The 20,000-nt window shown below is 45.1% G+C and overlaps 1 protein-coding gene across 1 annotated transcript in view; it reads right to left on the reverse strand.

The window, feature by feature from the left end:
- The window catches only part of LOC123489940 (extracellular matrix organizing protein FRAS1-like), a gene marked incomplete at its 3' end in the record, with an annotated part of 14,095 nt that extends 8,008 nt beyond the window's left edge, over nt 1-6,087 (reverse strand). Inside the window, exons 1-3 of the mRNA XM_045220251.1 lie at nt 6,084-6,087; nt 5,567-5,707; nt 3,893-4,036 (exon numbers count right to left, since the gene is read on the reverse strand). Of these exons, the coding sequence (XP_045076186.1) occupies nt 3,893-4,036; nt 5,567-5,707; nt 6,084-6,087 (289 nt within the window). The remainder of the gene's footprint in view (nt 1-3,892; nt 4,037-5,566; nt 5,708-6,083) is intronic.
- Nucleotides 6,088-20,000: the final 13,913 nt, after the last annotated feature.

Here is a 20,000-nt window from a genome sequence, read left to right on the forward strand (position 1 = left end):
AACATCAAATAATGCATGCAGAGCAGATTTAGGATGACTCCCGCTAATTAGCAAAATCCAGAAAAGAGCAATTAAATTCTACTTCTCAAACCTTCCATAACAAAGCTCTCACCTACAGAGAGGTGAACCTGGAGAAAAGTCCCCTCAGCCAGCTGGTACTGGGACTCTGTTCATAAACACAAACAGACCCCACAGAGCCAATTAGACACACCAAATCATGAGAAAACAAAAGAAATTACTTCGACTCATTGGGAAAGAATCAACAGAAAAGCGTGAGTAAACTGGATTGTTATTTGCCCCTAAACAGAGAGTACACAGTGACCACTGTGACTGACCCAAAATTAAGGAAAGCTTTGACTATGTACAGACTCAGTGAACATAGCCTTGCTATTGACAAATGTGTGACCATATTAGAAGCACATATTTCCCTCAGATTACACAGACCCACAAAGAATTAGAAAACAAATCCAATTTTGAAGAACTCCCATATCTATTGGGTGAAACACCACAGTGTGCCATCACAGCAGCAAGATTTGTGACCTGTTGCCACAAGAAAAGGGCAACCAGTGGAGCACCATTGTAAATACAACCCATATTTATATGAAGTGTATTATAGTGTAGAGTAGTGTAGTGTAGAGTAGTGTAGCGTATTATAGTGTAGTGTATTATAGTGTAGTGCATTATAGTGTAGAGTAGTGTAGTGTATTATAGTGTAGTGTATTATAGTGTAGTGTATTATTGTGTAGAGTAGTGTAGTGTAGAGATAGTGTAGAGAGAGGAGAGAGAGAGAGAGAGAGAGAGAGAGAGAGAGAGAGAGAGAGAGAGAGAGAGAGAGAGAGAGAGAGAGAGAGAGAGACAGAAGGAAGAGAGAGAGAGAGAGAGAGAGAGAGAGAGAGAGAGAGAGAGAGAGAGAGAGAGAGTCAGGTTAGAGAGGGATAGAGAGCTGAGGTTTTATATATGACTGTAATTAGCCTGAGTCTCTGCTGGCTCTTTCTGTTTCCCCGTGAGGCGAGAGGTCTGATGAAAGATTGTGGCACCAGATACACAGGAGGGCCTGCTTGATGCTTTAAAATATTAAACGAGCCAGGCCATTTTAGGAGCTGTTTACCATAATATCAGTCAGATTCAGCCTCACCTTGGAACGGAGAAAGGAGATAGTACAGGGAGGATGTATAAATTGACTGGGGTAGGATATAGAGCCTTGTGGAACACCTTTTCCTTAGAGATGCCGTGAGAAGCAATGTAATTAAGATGCCTAGTGTGTAGGTTTGTCTTTTCAGGTCTAATGTTCTTTCTCTATATCCTTCCATAAAGCTTCTAGAATATAAAGCTACTCGTAAGTAAGGATGCCAAGGAGGCAAAAACATTTCATTTTTTTACTAATAGGCCATATGTATGGTGGTCTATTGCATTCAATATGAGTAGCGTTAAGACAAAGGACATTTCTGTTCCCAGAGGCAGCATGAAACTGTATATTATAGCTCAGAACAGCACCTTTAGCTATGCTGATAGAAGTATAAGCTGGAAATCCCCACTGTTAGACACACAGAGCTCTGTTCAGTAATAAAAATGGCTCTGTTCAGTAATAAAATGGCTCTGTTCAGTAATAAAAATGGCTCTGTTCAGTAATAAAATGGCTCTGTTCAGTAATAAAATGGCTCTGTTCAGTAATAAAATGGCTCTGTTCAGTAATAAAATGGCTCTGTTCAGTAATAAAATGGCTCTGTTCAGTAATAAAATGGCTCTGTTCAGTACTAAAATTGCTCTGTTCAGTAATAAAATGGCTCTGTTCAGTAATAAAATGGCTGTGTTCAATAATAAAATGGCTCTGTTCAATAATAAAATAGACAATACATAGAGTACAAAGTGCTACACGCCCAGCTTTGGAGTGGTTAGAAGGTCTATTTCCCTGCTTTTGAAAGGAGCTGGCTACTTTACCTAGAGACTTCCAGCAATTGTGCTAAGCTAATGATATGCTAACTGCACGCAGAGACATAAAAATGGTATCCACAGGTTCATCTGACTCTAGGTAAGTTGAAAAATGACCTAAATCTTGAAATCTCACAGTAGAGAGAGAGAGAGAGAGAGAGAGAGAGAGAGAGAGAGAGAGAGAGAGAGAGAGAGAGAGAGAGAGAGAGAGAGAGAGGAGAGAGAGAGAGAGAGAGAGAGAGAGGAGAGAGGAGGGGGGGAAAAGGGGAGAGAGAGAGAGAGAGAGAGAGAGAGAGAGAGGAGAAAGACTGAGAGAAAAACGGTGATAGACAGATTTCAATAGTACAGTTTTGAGGACAGTACTTAAAAGAGAAAAGGGAGAGGGGAAGTGAGAGAAAGCGAGATAGAGATTTAAATAGTACCATTTCAAGGGAGGTCAGCACTTGGCCAGAATGACATAACTAATTATATAACATGTGCGTAGTTCACATTGACCAACTGATTCAGAGCATCAGAGAGAGAGAGAGAGAGAGAGAGGAGAGGAGAGAGAGAGAGAGAGTAGAGAGAGAGAGAGAGAGAGAGAGAGAGAGAGAGAGAGAGAGAGAGAGAGAGAGAGAGAGAGAGAGAGAGAGAGAGAGAGAGAGAGAGAAGAGAGAGTAGAGAGAGAGAGAGAGAGAGAGAGAGAGAGAGAGAGAGAAAGAAAGAAAGAAAGACTGTAGATAAAAAGAGAGAGTTGTGGGAAAGTTATATGTCAGCAGGGAGGGGGCTGATATGAGTGTCTGGCCATGCAGAAAAGATGAGTGCAGTCTCTCCGTGCCCCAGAAGTGCCAGCAGGCATCTTTTATTGAACACAGTTTGGCTGAGTGGAGGAGAACAGAGAGAGGAGAGGAGAGGGGTGATAACTTCACTGTTTCAATTTCATGTCACTAGGAAAAGAGCGGGACCATAATCATAAAATGTAATTAAAATCTGTGTTTTGTTGCTCACTTTTTTATGCACAGACACAGGCACGCCCTCATGTATACATGCACACATATGGAAAGTGGTTGGTTCCTAACGGGAGAGATCTGCGCCAAGGTGTTCAGATGGGACTCATTTTCAATACAATCAGGAGAGATGGTGATAAGTTTAAACAAAAATGCAATAAATAAAATTCTATCTCATATCAACAATTCATCTGGGTATAATATATAGTGAACTAAATCTACACAAAAATATTATTTCTCTCAAATTTTGTGCACAAATGTGTTAACATCCCTGTTAGTGAGCATTTCTCCTTTGCCAAGATAATCCGTCCACCTGTAGTCAAGAAGCTGATTAAACAGCATGATCATTACACAGGTGAACCTTGTGCTGGGGACAATAAAAGGCCACTCTAAAATGTGCAGTTTTGTCACACAACACAATGCCACAGATGTCTCAAGTTTTGAGGGAGCGTGCAATTGGCATGCTGACTGCAGGAATGTCCATCAGAGCTGTAGCCAGAGAATTCAATGTTAAAAACTATTCTGATTGGCTGGGCCTGGCTCCCCAGTGGGTGGACCTGGCTCACAAGTGGGTGGGCCTATGCCCTCCCAGGCCCACCAATGGCTGCGCCCCTGCCCTGTCATGTGAAATCCATAGCTTAGGGCCTAATGAATTTATTTCAATTGACTGATTTCCTTCTATGATCTGTAACTCAGTAAAATCTTTGAAAGTGTTGCATTTATATTTTTGTTCAGTATAGTTGACTTTCTTCGTGGATATTGTTTATGTTTACTGAGATTAAAATAACTTCGCTCATCAAATATTCAAGTTCTCTGTGAAAGTTTCCTAAACAGAGATTTCTCCAGGGGATTGTTTTCAAGTTCTTAATTGCTTAGAAAAAAGATTCACCTAAAAGCCAAACTCCTTCAGACAATGATTGATACAGTATCAACACACACACACACACTAATCCACCCCTAATACACACACTACTCACCCTGGCAGAATCCTTGGGAGTGTAAGAACAGTCCATCTGGACAGCTAGTCCTGCAGTAGCCGTTGTTGAAGTTGGCCAGGGGGGGGCAGGACACACAGTCAGCCTGAGACGTACCTGAACACTCCTGGCAGGACGGGTGGCACCCTGGGGAAAAGGGAGGGTGAGAGTGGGGGAGAGAGGGGAAGGGGTGGGAGGAGGGGGGGGGGAGAGAGAGGGGATAGAGTGGGAGGAGGGGGGAGGGAGGGGATAGAGTGGGAGGGGAGGGGAGGGTGATAGCATGGGAGTGGGGAGAGAGGGGATAGAGTGGGAGGAGGGGAGCGAGAGGGGATAGAGTGGGAGGGAGGGAGGAGAGAGGGGGAGCAGGTAGAGGTTAATAATAGTGTATCATTATCCAAAGATCAATGGATGTGATTGTATTGATTGTATTTTGCCATCACCTGGCTGGAGCCGTTTAGGGGTTAAGTGCCTTGCTCAAGGGCACAACAGTAGTGGATGGCAGTTGAGATATGACCTCAGGGATCTCATGTGAACGGAGGAACACCATTCTGGTCCCTCCTTGAGGATCCCTGCAGTATCTGCTGGTGTCATTCCTACTACCTCAGAAACCATTTGAAACCAGATGGTTTGTGTCTAGACAGTTGGTTGCTTAGAAAACCAGGCAAAGCTAGATACGATTGTTTCCTTCAAATTTCCCAAAATGATTATTGTGAAAAACAGTGTGAAGACACAATAAACTTTGACACATCAACACTAGAGGACAGACAGCAGAGACACTAAGCAGATATAAGCCAGTTGGTCGCAGGAGGGTCAACTCCCTGCAAATGAGGTTTGAGATGGTAAATGAGGCTTTGCTAATGGATAGCAGATTAAAGTGACTCACATTGCAGCCTTCTGCTAATGAAATTAAATTGAGGAGTCTGAGGAGAAAGCCCAGCGAGCTGTTAAAGCCCGCACTGTGATTACGACTGTGTCCCAAATGGCACCCTATTCAGTCCATATCAGCTCCGGTCAAAAAAATACTTTATAGGGAATAGCATGCCGTTCGGGACCCATCCTCACTTTAAGTACATCAGATTCTTCAAAAGGAGAAGCTTTGCCCAGAAACGGCTGAACTGCCGAATGACTTCCACGGTTACTGAAAATGTATTCTCTCACAAACTGTTTAAACTGGGTGAGAATGGTAATGTTTCTCTCTATGGCTCTGGGAAATAAATGTATTTTTGATATTCGTTATTGAAGGAATGAATCGTATCGACAACTGGCATAGCATTTCCATGCTAAGCGCTAAAATAGCAAACTATGACTGTTTCTTCAACAGCTAGAAGCACTAGATGTGCGTTTTTTGAATCCCTTGTTGGTAAAATGGGATCTTCAAAGAGTCCTAACAAATAGGGAATCACAGACTGTTTTACATTCAAATTATAACTTAAGACTGGTTCCTTTTCCTCTCAGTAGCTTTCTTAAGTGACTGGGTTTGAACATGGGTCTCCTGTGTGTAGCTTCATGTGTGTGGTGGTCAGTATTGGTTGCCCAGATAATGGTATGCTGTCAATAGTCACAGGGAGGTGTGTGTGTGTGTGTGTGTGTGTGGGCGTGTGTGTGTGTGTATGTGAATGTGTGTTTGTGTGTATGTGTGTTTGTGTGTGTGTGTGCATAGAAAAAAGGTATCCTTACCTTGGCAGGTGTTGTCCTGGACGGTGTGTCCTGGGGGACATCTGGGGACACACTGGCCTTCCTGGAGGACGTAGGGCTGGGCACAGGAAGTACAGTTCTGACTACTTCCTCCTGTGCACTGTAAACAGGAAGTGTGGCATTCTGAAATGGACCAAGAGAGAGAAAAGAGGTGGGTTTCGGTTTGCAATATTATCCATTTAGCCTGAAACGCCCATTGATACAGCATTTGAAGTCTCCTTGAGTATAAGGACACCCTACTGCATATGCTGTGGTCTTGTGACAAACTGACACCATTTTGGGCTAATGTGGTCCTCTGTAGCTTAGCTGGTAGAGCACGGCGCTTGTAACGCCAAGGGTAGTGGGTTCGATCCCCGGGACCACCCATACACAAAAATGTATGCACATGACTGTAAGTCGCTTTGGATAAAAGCGTCTGCTAAATGGCATATTATTATTATTATTATTATTATTATTATTATGTGCTATCATTTCAATGTGTGTAGGAATTTACATTCACCCATCTCCACGATGTTGGGAAATGTAAATATTGGTGATCAATATCAGAGAAAGTTTTGTAATCAAAAAAAATAAAATAATGTATAGTCATCAACTGGAAAGCCTTGTACTCACCCACAATAACAAACTGGAAGACAGAACTATCTAGCTACAGCCCTTTGGATATTATATATTATAAAGTTAAAAAGAGATATTTGTCAGAATTTGGAGGACATATATTGATCACCTTGGAGAATGTTTTGTATAGTGGGCGTTTTGTTTTATTTTTTTTATTTCCGTGTTGTGTTTGAAAAACAATCAAACAAAAAAATTTATATATATATATATTGTGACGTCACGAGAGGCTACACAGCTTTCAGCGGGATTGCTCAAGTAGTGCAAGGAGACAAGGTTCAAACAAAACAAGGATTTTATTATAGGTCTTGGGAAATTAACGAAAATATAACAAAATTCTGTTCTCTTGTGGCTCTTTAAGGGTTAACAGTTCAGGGATGTCTCTTCCACATCCAAAATCATAATTCTCACTCGCTCAGATAACTTTTCCCCAGCCTTACTGTAGTCCACGTTGCAGCTAGTGGCCAACCCAGCAAAAAGTCCTTCCAAATGTCTCTCACGTATTTCCACAGGTGCATATATCCAAAGGTGAGTATTTCCCAAAGGTAAGTATCTCCAAATCCTTATATTCCTCATGGAAGTGGACGTGCAGCACTCTTGTCCTCCAGAGAGCCCAGGTTGGAGACTGTGTCTCTTCCCTTCCCAAACCTTCAGCTCATCAGCTCCTCATTTGTTTCAGCTGCGTGGGAAGATTGGCCATAGAGGGGTTGGAGTTCCCGACCATACCAGCAGATGGAGCCATAGCTGTTCTGGGTTTGCAGCCACCTCAGGGGATGTAACGTCCCTCCAGGACACAGCCTCTCGTGACATCACACATCCCCCTCCTCGGGACCGACGTCCCTCGTCGGGGTAAAGGCAGCGAAGAAGGCATCACGCCGGGAGAGGGCGTCCGCATTGCCGTGGTGCTTGCCAGACTGCTCTCTCTTCAACTCCTCCAACTCTAGGACCAGGGACTCAGCCTCCTGTTGTCTCTCCTTGAGTTTCTTACTGAACGCATCAGCCTTGGTTTTAGCAGAGTTTAGCTTCTGTTGAGCAGCTTTCAGTTCCTTCTCTCTCTCTGCCTCCGCATTCTTCATCTTGTTCTCCAACACCTTGTACTTCTCCTCTGCCTTCTTCTGGACCTCCTTACTCCTGCGCAGGGTCTCCTCACACTCCTCGATGGTCCTGCGCAGCCTCTCCAGCTCCTCCTGTTGCTTAGGGAAGGAGCTCTGTTGGAGTTTAGCCTGGAGGATATCTAACTCTTCTGTCTTCATGTCTAACTGTTGCTTTAACAAACGATACCTCTCAGCGGTCCCCTTCAGACCAGACAGTTCTTTGTCCAGATTCTGTAGCTCCGTCTCTGTGTCGGTCTGGGCACCTGCCATCCCTATCAGAGCCCGGGGCGGGAGTGAGTAACCTTCGGAGGATTGCACCGGAGCCTTCCCAGGATGAGTCTTGCCTCTCCGTTTCCGAGGTACTCGGGTTATCCTCTCCTGAGACTCTCTCCAGAGTGGGTAAAAGGCTGGGCAGTCCTGGTCAATTAGGACAGGGACGGGGAGGGAATCAACCACCCCCGCCGTCGTGTGTATGGTTCCCCGTGTGCTGGTCATTGTAAGTTCAGTAATGGGGTATTCTCTGGTGTCCCCATGGACACAGGAAACTGGGAGGGACTTTCCCCGGGGTCAGACACGTTGGGCCCACCAAATCCTTACGCACCAGGGTGGCCCGGCTACCAGAATCCAGTAAGGCCTCCACATCATGGTGATTCACAGTTACCGGGCAGGTGGGGGTCGATCTGGGCCGCCTCTACGACTCCCAAGAGCGAGGCAAACGGTGTGTGGGTGCTGAGCTGGAGGACTCCGCAGTGGGCATAGGTTCATCGGCTGGTTTCCCACACTGCCAGGAGATATGTCCCATCTCCCACACCGGTAACACCCTGTCGAGTTTCCCCCCTGGTGTACTCTTCTTGACCCGCCTGGTTTCTGGCTCCCCTGGAGCCGGGATAAGTCCTGACGTGGCTGGGTTCGAGACCTTGGGGGTCCTTTGGACGGGTTCTTCCCATTTGTGGTGGGGCCGCCCTCCTGGGGGTCTTTTTCGGGAAGCATTCAGCATCTCCGCTGTGGCCTGGTACTTTTCCACAGCTTCCACGGTCAGATCAGCCGTGGTCAAGGCCTGTTGACTGATGAACCGTTTTGCCTCATAAGGCAGGGCGCGTAGGTAACGATCCACCACAACGGCCTCCACCACCGCCGCTGCTGTATTCCTCTGCGGATCCAGCCATTTCCTTGCGATTCGGACAAGTTCATGCATCTGCGCCCGAGGAGGTTGGTCTGGTTGGAAGGTCCAACTGTGAAAGCGCTGGGCCATACCAAACTTTGTGAGTCCATATCTGCTGAGGATCTCAGACTTGAGGGCATCATAGTCAGTAACCTGGTCAGGGCCCAGGTCCCGGACAGCATTCAGCGATTCCCCGGTTAGAAAGGGGGCTAACAGACCAACCCACTGTTGCTTGGGCCAGGCTTCCCTAGTGGCCGTGGCCTCAAATGCATGCAGGTATGCCTCAATGTCATCGGTAGCTCCCATCTTAGATATAAAGTCACTTGCCTTTATTGGGCGGGTATTTTGGACCACCCTCTGTCTCTGCAACTGCAATTCCTCTGCCTTCAGAAGGTTGGCTTTCTTTTGCTCCCTCCAAGAGAGCCACGTTTGCTTGCATCTGGGCTTGCTGGCCAGCAACAAGGGCTTTCAATATGTCCTCCATTTCAGTCGGCGGGGAGCCTACGGCCAACCCGGAAAACTGGGTGATCAAACCTTCGGTATCCTCCTCTGACATGCACTATTAAGCTTGAGCGTGCCCGTATTCTCCACCATCTGTGACGTCACGAGAGGCTACACAGCTTTCAGCGGGATTGCTCAAGTAGTGCAAGGAGACAAGGTTCAAACAAAACAAGGATTTTATTATAGGTCTTGGAAATTAATGAAAATATAACAAAAATTCCGTGTTCTCTTGTGGCTCTTTAAGGGTTAACAGTTCAGGGATGTCTCTTCCACATCCAAAATCATAATTCTCACTCGCTCAGATAACTTTTCCCCCAGCCTTACTGTAGTCCACGTTGCAGCTAGTGGCCAACCCAGCAAAAAAGTCCTTCCAAATGTCTCTCACGTATTTCCACAGGTGCATATATCCAAAGGTGAGTATTTCCCAAAGGTAAGTATCTCCAAATCCTTATATTCCCCTCATGGAAGTGGGACGTGCAGCACTCTTGTCCTCCAGAGAGCCCAGGTTGGAGACTGTGTCTCTTCCCTTCCCAAACCTTCAGCTCATCAGCTCCTCATTTGTTTCAGCTGCGTGGGAAGATTGGCCATAGAGGGGTGGAGTTCCCGGCCATACCAGCAGATGGAGCCATAGCTGTCTGGGTTTGCAGCCACCTCAGGGGATGTAACGTCCCTCCAGGACACAGCCTCTGCGTGACATCACAATATATATATATATGTATATATATATATATATACAGTGGGGAGAAGAAGTATTCGATACACTGCCGATTTTGCAGGTTTTCCTACTTACAAAGCATGCAGAGGTCTGTAATTTTTATCATAGGTACACTTCAACTGTGAGTAACGGAATCTAAAACAAAAATCCAGAAAATCACATTGTATGATTTTAAGTAATTAATTTGCATTTTATTGCATGACATAAGTATTTGATACATCAGAAAAGCAGAACTTAATATTTGGTACAGAAACCTTTGTTTGCAATTACAGAGATCATCGTTTCCTGTAGGTCTTGACCAGGTTTGCACACACTTGCATAGTAGTACACTATATAGTAGTAGTAGTACACTATATAGTAGTAGTAGTACACTAAATAGGGAAGAGGGTGCCATCTGGGACACAAACATAGTGAAACCCAGCTGTGGAAACCGTAAACAGGAAGACCAGTAGTTATCTCTAACTCACACACGTAAAAACACAACACACACACACACACACACACACAGTGCCTTAGGAAAGTATTCAGACCCCTTGACTTCTTCCACATTTTGTTAGGTTTCAGCCTTTTTTCAAAAATATTTCCTCATCAATCTACACACAATAGCCCATAATGACAAAGCAAAAACAGTTTTTTTTTAAATGTTTGCTAATTTATTAAAAATAAAAAAACGGAAATATCACATTTATATAAGTATTCAGACCCTTTACTCAGTACTTTGTTGAAGCACCTTTGGCAGCAATTACAGCCACGAGTCTTCTTGGGTATGACGCTACAAGCTTGGCACACCTTTATTTGGGGAGTTTTTCCCATTCTTGTCTGCAGATCCTCTCAAGCTCTGTCAGGTTGGATGGGGAGCGTTGCTGCACAGCTATTTTCAGGTCTCTCCAGAGATGTTCAATCGGATTCAAGTCCGGACTCTGACTGGGCCACTCAAGGACATTCAGAGACTTGTCCCGAGCCACTCCTGCGTTGTCTTGGCTGTGTGCTTAGGGTGGTTGTCCTGTTGGAAGGTAAACCCTTGCCCCAGTCTGAGGTGCTGAGCGCTCTGGAGCAGGTTTTCATCAAGGATCTCTCTGTACTTTGCTCCATTCATCTTTCCTCTAGCCTGAGTAGTCTCCCAGTCCCTGCTGCTGAAAACATATCCACAGCATGATGCTGCCACTCCCATGCTTCACCGTAGGGATGGTGCCAGGTTTCCTCCAGATGTGACGCTTGGCATTTAGGCCAAAGAGTTCAGTCTTGGTTCTAATCAGACCAGAGAATCTTGTTTCTCATGGTCTGAGAGTCTTCAGGTGACTTTTGGCAAACTCCAAGCAGGCTGTCATGGAGTGCAGCAGAGATGGTTGTCCTTCTGGAAGGTTTCTCCCATCTCCACAGAGGAATTCTAGAGCTCTGTCAGAGTGACCATTGGGTTCTTGGTCACCACCCTAACCAAGGCCCTTCTCCACGATTGCTCAGTTTGGCTGGGCAGCCAGCTCTAGGAAGAGTCTTGGTGGGTCCAAACCTTCCATTTAAGAATGATGGAGGCCACTGTGTTCTTGGGGACCTTCAATGCTGCATATATTTTTTGTACCTTTCCCTAGATCTGTGCCTCGACACAATCTCTGTCTCTGAGCTCTACGGACAATTCCTTCGACCTCATGGCTTGGTTTTTGCTCTGACATGCACTGCCAACTGTGGGACCTTATATAGACAGGGTGTGCCTTTACAAATCATGTCCAATCAATTGAATTTACCACAGGTGGACTCCAATCAAGTTGTAGAAACGCTGCTGCTATGTTCTAACACAGCTATCCCCCCCACACACACACACACACGTACACATACACACCTTCCACTCCCAAACCCCCACCACTGTCTACTTGCCTCTGCATGTGTGTTGTGCGTCCAGGTAGAATCGAGCAGGGCATCCGGCCACACACACTCCAGAGGCATTGGTGTGTGAGAATGTGACTGGTCAGTGGCTGCAGGGCCTCTTCTGGTTTGAGACACCTCAGACAGTCAGAGGACAGGGGACCCACACACGACCTACAGGATGGGTGGCAGTCTGGGGGGAGAGAGAACAAACTGAGTCAGACTTAAAAAACGCACTCACACACGACCTGCAGGATGGGTGGCAGGGGTGGGCGGGTGTTGAAGACTCATGCAAATTGCTTCTGAATGGTTTACATACACATACACGTACATACTTAAATGGAGAAATGAACGCAACCTAATGCTCAAAGGCAGTGATATGATGTTTTTACAGTGTAATGATGTCATGTCATAGTATCGTGGGGAACAGGTTAGAGTTACTAGATAAGTGGTGAGGAGACAGAAAGTCTAAATTCCATTATGTCAAAGGAGATTAGTGATGTTTAGGATAGCATGAGTGATGGACAGGATACTGACTTGGGGTAAGGGTGATGAACATCAAAGACAGGGAATGCCCTTGGACACTTACCAGATGTATGCCAGGAAGAGGGTAATAGAAGGTATATAAAGTAGAGTGTTTCCTTTGTTCGCTAGTTCGTAAACACCAAGGGCAAAGATCTGGTCATTGTTGTAACGAACCCGGTACGATCATTAAACATTTTCATTAAACTGTCTACAAAGTGTCTAAGAAAATCCTTGCATCCTTGATTACTTGAACACCCGAGAAACTCATCATAACAAGCAGCACGATCAAAATCTAAACTGGTCCCATCCTGATGGTCCAGTTCTCCTTTTCAAAGGCCCACACCCTTCCTCTAACCCAAACCCAGCCACTTACTGAGGCAGGTCCCATCCAGATGATACAGCCCCTCTCCGCAGGCCTCCAGACACTGGCCCTGGTGTAAGGACAGTCCCTGGGAACAGAGGGTACACTGGGACGCAGTGGTGCCGGAGCAGGACCAGCAGGAGCTGTGACAGGCTGAGAGAGAAGAGGTCAGATGTCAATCACACTGTAGGAGCCAATCAGGGCTCAGTTGGCTGGCAAACCTGTTAGGAGTACACAGTATGTGCAGGTTTTGGTCTAGTGTTCACTAATACACATAGTGAACACATATAGTATCAGTCAGGTAACCTGGTGGTTAATAGAGGTATTACAGGGCAGCAGGTAGCCTAGTGGTTAATAGAGGTATGATGGGGCAGCAGGTAGCCTAGTGGTTAATAGAGGTATTACAGGGCAGCAGGTAGCCTAGTGGTTAATATAGGTATTAGAGGGCAGCAGGTAGCCTAGTGGTTAATAGAGGTATTACAGGGCAGCAGGTAGCCTAGTGGTTAATAGAGGTATTACAGGGCAGCAGGTAGCCTAGTGGTTAATAGAGGTATTACAGGGCAGCAGGTAGCCTAGTGGTTAATAGAGGTATCAGAGGGCAGCAGGTAGCCTAGTGGTTAATAGAGGTATTACAGGGAAGCAGGTAGCCTAGTGGTTAATAGAGGTATTACAGGGCAGCAGGTAGCCTAGTGGTTAATAGAGGTATTACAGGGCAGCAGGTAGCCTAGTGGATAATAGAGGTATTAGAGGGCAGCAGGTAGCCTAGTGGTTAATATAGGTATTACAGGGCAGCCGGTAGCCTAGTGGTTAATAGAGGTATTACAGGGCAGCAGGTAGCCTAGTGGTTAATAGAGGTATTACAGGGCAGCAGGTAGCCTAGTGGTTAATAGAGGTATTAGAGGGCAGCAGGTAGCCTAGTGGTTAATATAGGTATTACAGGGCAGCAGGTAGCCTAGTGGTTAAGAGCGTTGGGCCAGTAATGGAAAGGTTGCTAGATCTAATCCCTGAACCGATAAAGTGAAAATAATCTGAGCAAGGCAATTAACCCTAACTGCTCCCCCAACGGCCAATGTGGCAGCCCCCCACCCCCCACCCCGTACCTCTCCGATTTGGTTAAAAGTGGAAGGCAAGTTTTGTTGGACCTGGTCTGCAATTGACTATAACATAAATGTTTTTATATTTATTTATTTAATGTAAACTCTGTGAGGAGGTGCTTACCTCTGCAGTGGCCATGACTGTCAAGGTAATACTGATCCGGACAGTGGGAAATACATTTCCCATGATGCATAGCAGAGCCCGAGGGGCAGCTCATGCACTTGGGGTTGTCAGGGTAACAGGTAGTGCAGGATGAGTCACATGCTGTGGGGATGACACACACACACAGTCAGACACAATTTAGATTTCACCATTTTAAAATGTACCTACAAATGTACCTTATTCAAACATGTTCTCAGAACATTATTTAATTATCTTCAATAACCTTTAATTTCCGTTCTCAAAACGTTAATAAAACCTCAGAGGAAAACTTTCAGGGAACCGTAGTAAAACGTTCTCAGAACCTCCATTCAATCTTAAAATGAACATTCCCAGAACAAGTAAAATGTTCACTTCCGTTCTCAGAACGTTTAAAAAACATTCAGTTTTACCGGTCAGGAAACGTATGGCTTCGTTCCCAGAACCAATGGGAAAATGAAAATGTCCGTTCCCACAACTTCCAAGGAACCAAATGTGCTAGCTGGGATAACTTCCACTGAGATATTTGAGTTTTGTGTAACTGCTCCCAAAAATGTAGATGAGGAAGTCGGGTTTGTTACAACCGAATTCAAATAACTCAATATGGCCGCTGGTCAACTCACCACAGAATCTATTGAAGATGTATTTGTTATTCTAACTATAGGTTCATGCTCACCATAACAGGTGCCTTGTTGGGTGTAGAAGCCTGATCCACAATCTGGGACACAGAGTCCATCTCTGAGCAGGTGGGACGGGTCAGAACACGACACACACTCCTGCTGGCTCGGTCCCACACACTGAACAGGATGCATGGCAACCTGAGGGAGGGAGAGGAGGAGGGGGGGGGGAGACAGCGAGAAAGACAAAGAGAGGGGGAAGGGGGAGAGAGAGAGAAAGAGAGGGGGAAGGGAGAGAGAGAGAGAGAAAGAAGGGAGAGAGAGAGAGAAAGAGAGAGAGGGAGAGATAGAGAGGGGGAGGGGGAGAGAGAGAGCGAGAGAGCGAGAGAGAGAGAGAGAAAGAGAGAGAGAGAGAAAGAAAGGAGAGAGAGAGAAAGAGAGAAAGAGAGGGGGAAGGGAGAGAGAGAGAGAGAGAGAGAGAGAGAGAGAGAGAGAGAGAGAGAGAGAGAGAGAGAGAGAGAGAGAGGGGGAATTAATATGGAAGAGATGATGCACTGCCGGCCAATTCCAAATCCATAGCTCGGTTGATATATGTACATTCAGCACCCCAGTTTGGATGGTGAAGCAAACCAAGAAGGGAAACAGCAACCAACGCAGTCTTGTCAAGGTAACTTCAAATATTCGCTGTGATCCTGATTCGGTGAAAGAATGTGTGTCTGTGTGTTTGAAACGGTAGCTAAGTCTCTGATGCTCTGTCGGTCCCACTGGGACTCACTGGGAGTTACATTGCTTTGGCAATGTAAACACGTTTCCCATGCCAATAAAGCTATATTGAGTCGTTTTTATGAGGGCCAGTAAAGCTCATAAAGTGACTATTTAAACAGGGAGAAGGAGTGAGGGCTCTGGGGACCAAATGCTCTCAGAGCAACACAGGGATTCCTTTTCACACTGCTCTGTGTGAAAACCAGAGGCATTTCTACACTCCCAATTTCAACATTCCACACACACTCCTTACTGACTGGTACAGCAAGTTTAAGGGGCTTTATTGGCATGGGAACCATATGTTTACATTGCCAAAGCAAGTGAAATAGATAATAAACAAAAGTGAAATAAGCAATAAAAAAATGAACAGTAAACATTACACTCACAAAAGTTCCAAAATAATAAAGACATTTCAAACGTCATAAATACAGTGTTATGTCTATATACAGCGTTGTAATGATGTGCAAATAGTCAAAGTACAAAAGGGAAAATAAATAAACATAAATATAGGTTGTATTTACAATGGTGTTGTTCTTCACTGGTTGCCCTTTTCTTGTGGCAACAGGTCACAAATCTTGCTGCTAATGTTGCACACTGTGGTATTTCACGCAATAGATATGGGAGATGATCAAAATTGGATTTGTTTTCGAATTCATTGTGGGTCTGTGTAATCTGGGGGAAAGATGTGACTCGTTTCAGGAAACTTGGTGTCTATCGCGCGTCACTACTTCACAGGAGAGCCATTTGCGTTTTTTTTGCAGAAATGCCTTCTGGAATACGTGTACTTTCATGTGCCTTAATAGCAAACTTGTATGCCATCAGTAAATACGAATAAAATATTAAAATTACGAGCCAAGTTTGTTTTAGCCACGGAAAAAGACAGGAACCTTCCCGCTAGCCATCATTGGCTGAGATAATGGATGGGCTGGACGTGCCGAGAGATGAGTTCGGATTGGTCGGATTGGTCTGCCATGTAGCACGCTTCTGTCTATAACATGAGCTGGTCAGTATGTGTAGGTAATCCATTCTAACGCTGCTTTTTTGAAAGATATTACATAGTAGAACTGCAGAAGTGTTGCTCTCCACTTTCTGGAGGACCGAGTTTTGAAATCAGTGGAATGCCCTGTGGTATTAGAGTATGATGGCTAAGGAGGTGGAGAAAATTCTGGCGTTTGATTGCAAATATGCAGAGGGGAGTCGAAAAGATAACACACAGAAGGCTGTTGTATAAAACACCTGTCTCTGGATTACATCTTCAAACTGAGGGCAACCATGGCATCCGACAGAGAGGGAGAAGCGTCCATCCATGTATACCGGTAAGATAGTCTAGCTAGCTACATTTTCAGATCTTAGCCTAGTGTTAGCTAGCTAGCTAACATTGAACCTGGTTGGTTAGGTACCTGCAGATTCATGCAGGGTAGTAATGTTATGAGTTGGGATTATGGTTCATTGTTTAGCTAGCTAGCTAAAGTACATGTCTAAAGAAAAGACTCAACTATGCAAATAATCATTTCAATAGAATGTTAATCATGTCACTGCGACAACTGTCGATAGATGTAGGAAGCATTCGTAAATTCGCTCTGGCTATCTACTCCGATTTCAGAGCACTCTCGTCTGAGTGTGCCAGAGCGCAGAATAACTGACAAATTTACAAACACTCAAACGTTGGCAAAAAAGCATAATGAAATTGTTGCTAGCAGCACCGTTACAGTCACCAACACTCTGGATAACAAAAACAGCCTAACCAGCTCTGCTAGGGCGAGTAAAATGGTCAAATGATCTGTTCTCTCATTTGTCAGTATGAAAATGTATGCACTCACTAACTGTAAGTCGGTCTGGATAAGAGCGTCTGCTAAATGACTAAAATGTAAAATGTAAATGTGTGTGGAAGTAGCTAGTCTGGAAGTAGCTAGCAAGCTAGCCAACGTTTGCCAGTTAGCTTGGGTGCTTGCTGTTGTTAAGTCAGAACACTCGGATCAACCCTAGTCCTCAGCCAGAGTGTCCAGTGTGCGCTCTGAACCCTCCGAGAGCGAAACGCTTTGAATTTCCGAACTGACAATCTGACAACGCTCTGAGTTTACGAACGGACAATCTGACAACGCTCTGAGTTTACGAACGCCTAGAGCGCAGTCTGAGCGCACTCTGGCACGCCATACTGAATTTACGAACACACCCGTAGTATAAACCAGCCTTTAGTCTTGAAATCTGAGTCCTTAAAGAGATGGGTGGGGCTAAGGCTTAAGAGGGTGTGAAAGATTTTGAATGGGTGTAGACAAAGAAGAGCTCTCCAGTAGGTTTATCAAAACGTTCAAGGTCCATTTTCTCAAAATTATTTTCCTATTGTTCCTCAACTGTAGTGTATGATATGCTATTTTCTAGCTCTGAGTCTATATTTTTATTGAATGTAAAAACATAATTTCAAATGTTGCTACATAAGACCGAATTGAGCCGGTCCTTCACGTCTCTCTAATATGGTCATACATTTGGCAGGAGGTTAGGAAGTGCAGCTCAGTTTCCACATCATTTTGTGGGCAGTGTGCACATAGCCTGTCTTCTCTTGAGAGCCAGGTCTTCCTACGGCGGCCTTTCTCAATAGCAAGGCTATGCTCACTGAGTCTGTACATAGTCAAAGCTTTCCTTAAGTTTGGGTCAGTGTCACGTTTGTTGAAGGACGGGTCAGACCAAGGCGCAGCGTGAAATGCATACATGTTTATTATCAAAATAAACACACAAACAACAAAACAACGTAACGCGTGAAGTCCTCAGGCTGAACACAATACAAGCCTCTACACGGAACAAGATCCCACAACTACGATGATAGCAAACAGGCTACTTAGTATGATCCCCAATCAGAGACAACGAGCGACAGCTGCCTCTGATTGGGAATCACACCCGCCAAACATAGAAATACACAACCTAGAAAGAGAACATAGAAAATACAACGTAGAACTCCACACCCTGACTCAACATACTAGAGTCCCATACGTCAGGGTGTGACAGTCCGTCTCAGTGGTCAGCTATTCTGCCACTGTGTACTCTGTTTAGGGCCAAATAGCATTCTAGTTTGCTCTGTTTTTTTGTTAATTCTTTCCAATGTGTCAAGTAATTATCTTTTTGATTTCTCATGATTTGGTTGGGGCTAATTGTGTTGCTATCCTGGGGCTCTGTGGGGTCTGTTTGTGTTTGTGAACAGAGCCCCAGGACCAGCTTGCTTAGGGACCCTTCTCTAGGTTAATCGCTCTGTGGCTTTGTTATGGAAGATTTGGGAATCGCTTCCTTTTAGGTGGTTTTAGAATTTAACAGTTATTTTCTGGATTTTGATAATCAGCGGGTTTCGGCCTAATTCAGCTCTGCATGCATTATTTTGTGTTTTATGTTGTACACAGAGGATATTTTAGCAGAATTCTGCATGCAGAGTCTCAATTTGGTGTTTGTCCCATTTTGTGAATTCTTGGTTGGTGAGCGGACCCCCAGACCTCACAACCATAAAGGGCAATGGGTCTCTCTCTCTAAACTCTTGCTCGCTCTCTCTTTCTGTTCTCTCTCTCTCTCTCTCCCTTTCTCTCTCTCTTTCCCTTTCTTTCTCGTTCTCTAGTGAGGCTAAGAACGATAGATAGATACTCACGTAGGCACTGTGTGTGGTCCTGGTAGGACCCGGGGTCACAGGTGGCCACGCACTGCCTGTTGTTTTATAGCAAGGACCCCCACAGGACGCAGCACTCTAAGTCATTCTCACAGGTGGCACAGGATGACTGGCAGGCTGCAGGGGGAGAGAGAGGAGGGAGGGAGGGAGGGAATAGAGAGAAAAGAGGGATAGACAGAGAGAAAGCAGGAGAGAAAAAGTCAATCATCATCATAAACCTAGAACATTCCTCATAAATAGTTGATGTTCATATACACAATGCCCTATCATGTCATATACTGTACATGAATGTTCCTGAATTTCAATACCTACACATTCAACCACCTTAAAATACTCAAAGCATACGCCTATGTTTCTCCCAACTTTTCTATCTGCATTCATATTTACATGTACTAAGGGAATCGAACCCACAACCCTGGTGTTGCAAGCACCATGCTCTACCAACTGAGCCACACAGGATCTGCAGTTGACTCTGACAATATAGAGCAAAACCCCTGAGACAGGCTCCTGCTCTCACACTAAGGTAAGCTGTTAACCAACTTGAAACCAATTGGAACGTTCCTAAACTTGTTGGAACGTTGTCTGTTACCTGGGATTCCTTTATCATTCCAGAACATTTCGATCCTCAGGGCCATGATTAGGCACTTTTCTGTCTGTCGGCTGTGTCCCCAATGGCACCTATTTCCTTTATAGTGCACTACTGTTGACCAGGGCCCATGATGGGCAGGTAGAGCATATCTAGGGCAGGAAAGGACATTCCTCCTCCAGGGTGCCTGGATGTCTCTGTCTCAGTTATGACAGCTTCAGGTTTGTTTGTGTGTGTGTGTGTGTGTGTGTGTGTGTGTGTCTGTCTGTCTCAGTTATGTTATGACATGAGTGTCATCTCCTCCACTGTATCACTCTCTCGTGTCTCACTCTCTGTGTCTCACTCTCTCTGTCTCCTCTCTCTATGTCTCACTCTCTCTGTGTCTCACTCTCACAGTGTCTCACTCTCTCTGTGTATCACTCCTCTGTGTATCACTCTCTCTGTCTCACTCTGTATCACTCTCTCTGTGTCTCACTCTCTCTGTCTCACTCTCTCTGTGTCTCACTCTCTCTGTGTCTCACTCTCTATGTCTCACTCTCTCTGTGTCTCACTCTCACTGTGTCTCACCCTCTCTGTGTATCACTCTCTCTGTGTATCACTCTTCTGTCTCACTCTCTGTGTATCACTCTCTCTGTGTCTCACTCTCACTGTGTCTCACTCTCTCTGTGTCTCACTCTCTCTGTGTATCACTCTCTCCTGTCCTCTCTCTGTGTATCACTCTCTCTGTGTCTCACTCTCTCTGTGTCTC

This window comes from Coregonus clupeaformis, unplaced genomic scaffold (genome assembly GCF_020615455.1).
Source record: "Coregonus clupeaformis isolate EN_2021a unplaced genomic scaffold, ASM2061545v1 scaf3434, whole genome shotgun sequence".
NCBI lineage: Eukaryota > Metazoa > Chordata > Actinopteri > Salmoniformes > Salmonidae > Coregonus > Coregonus clupeaformis.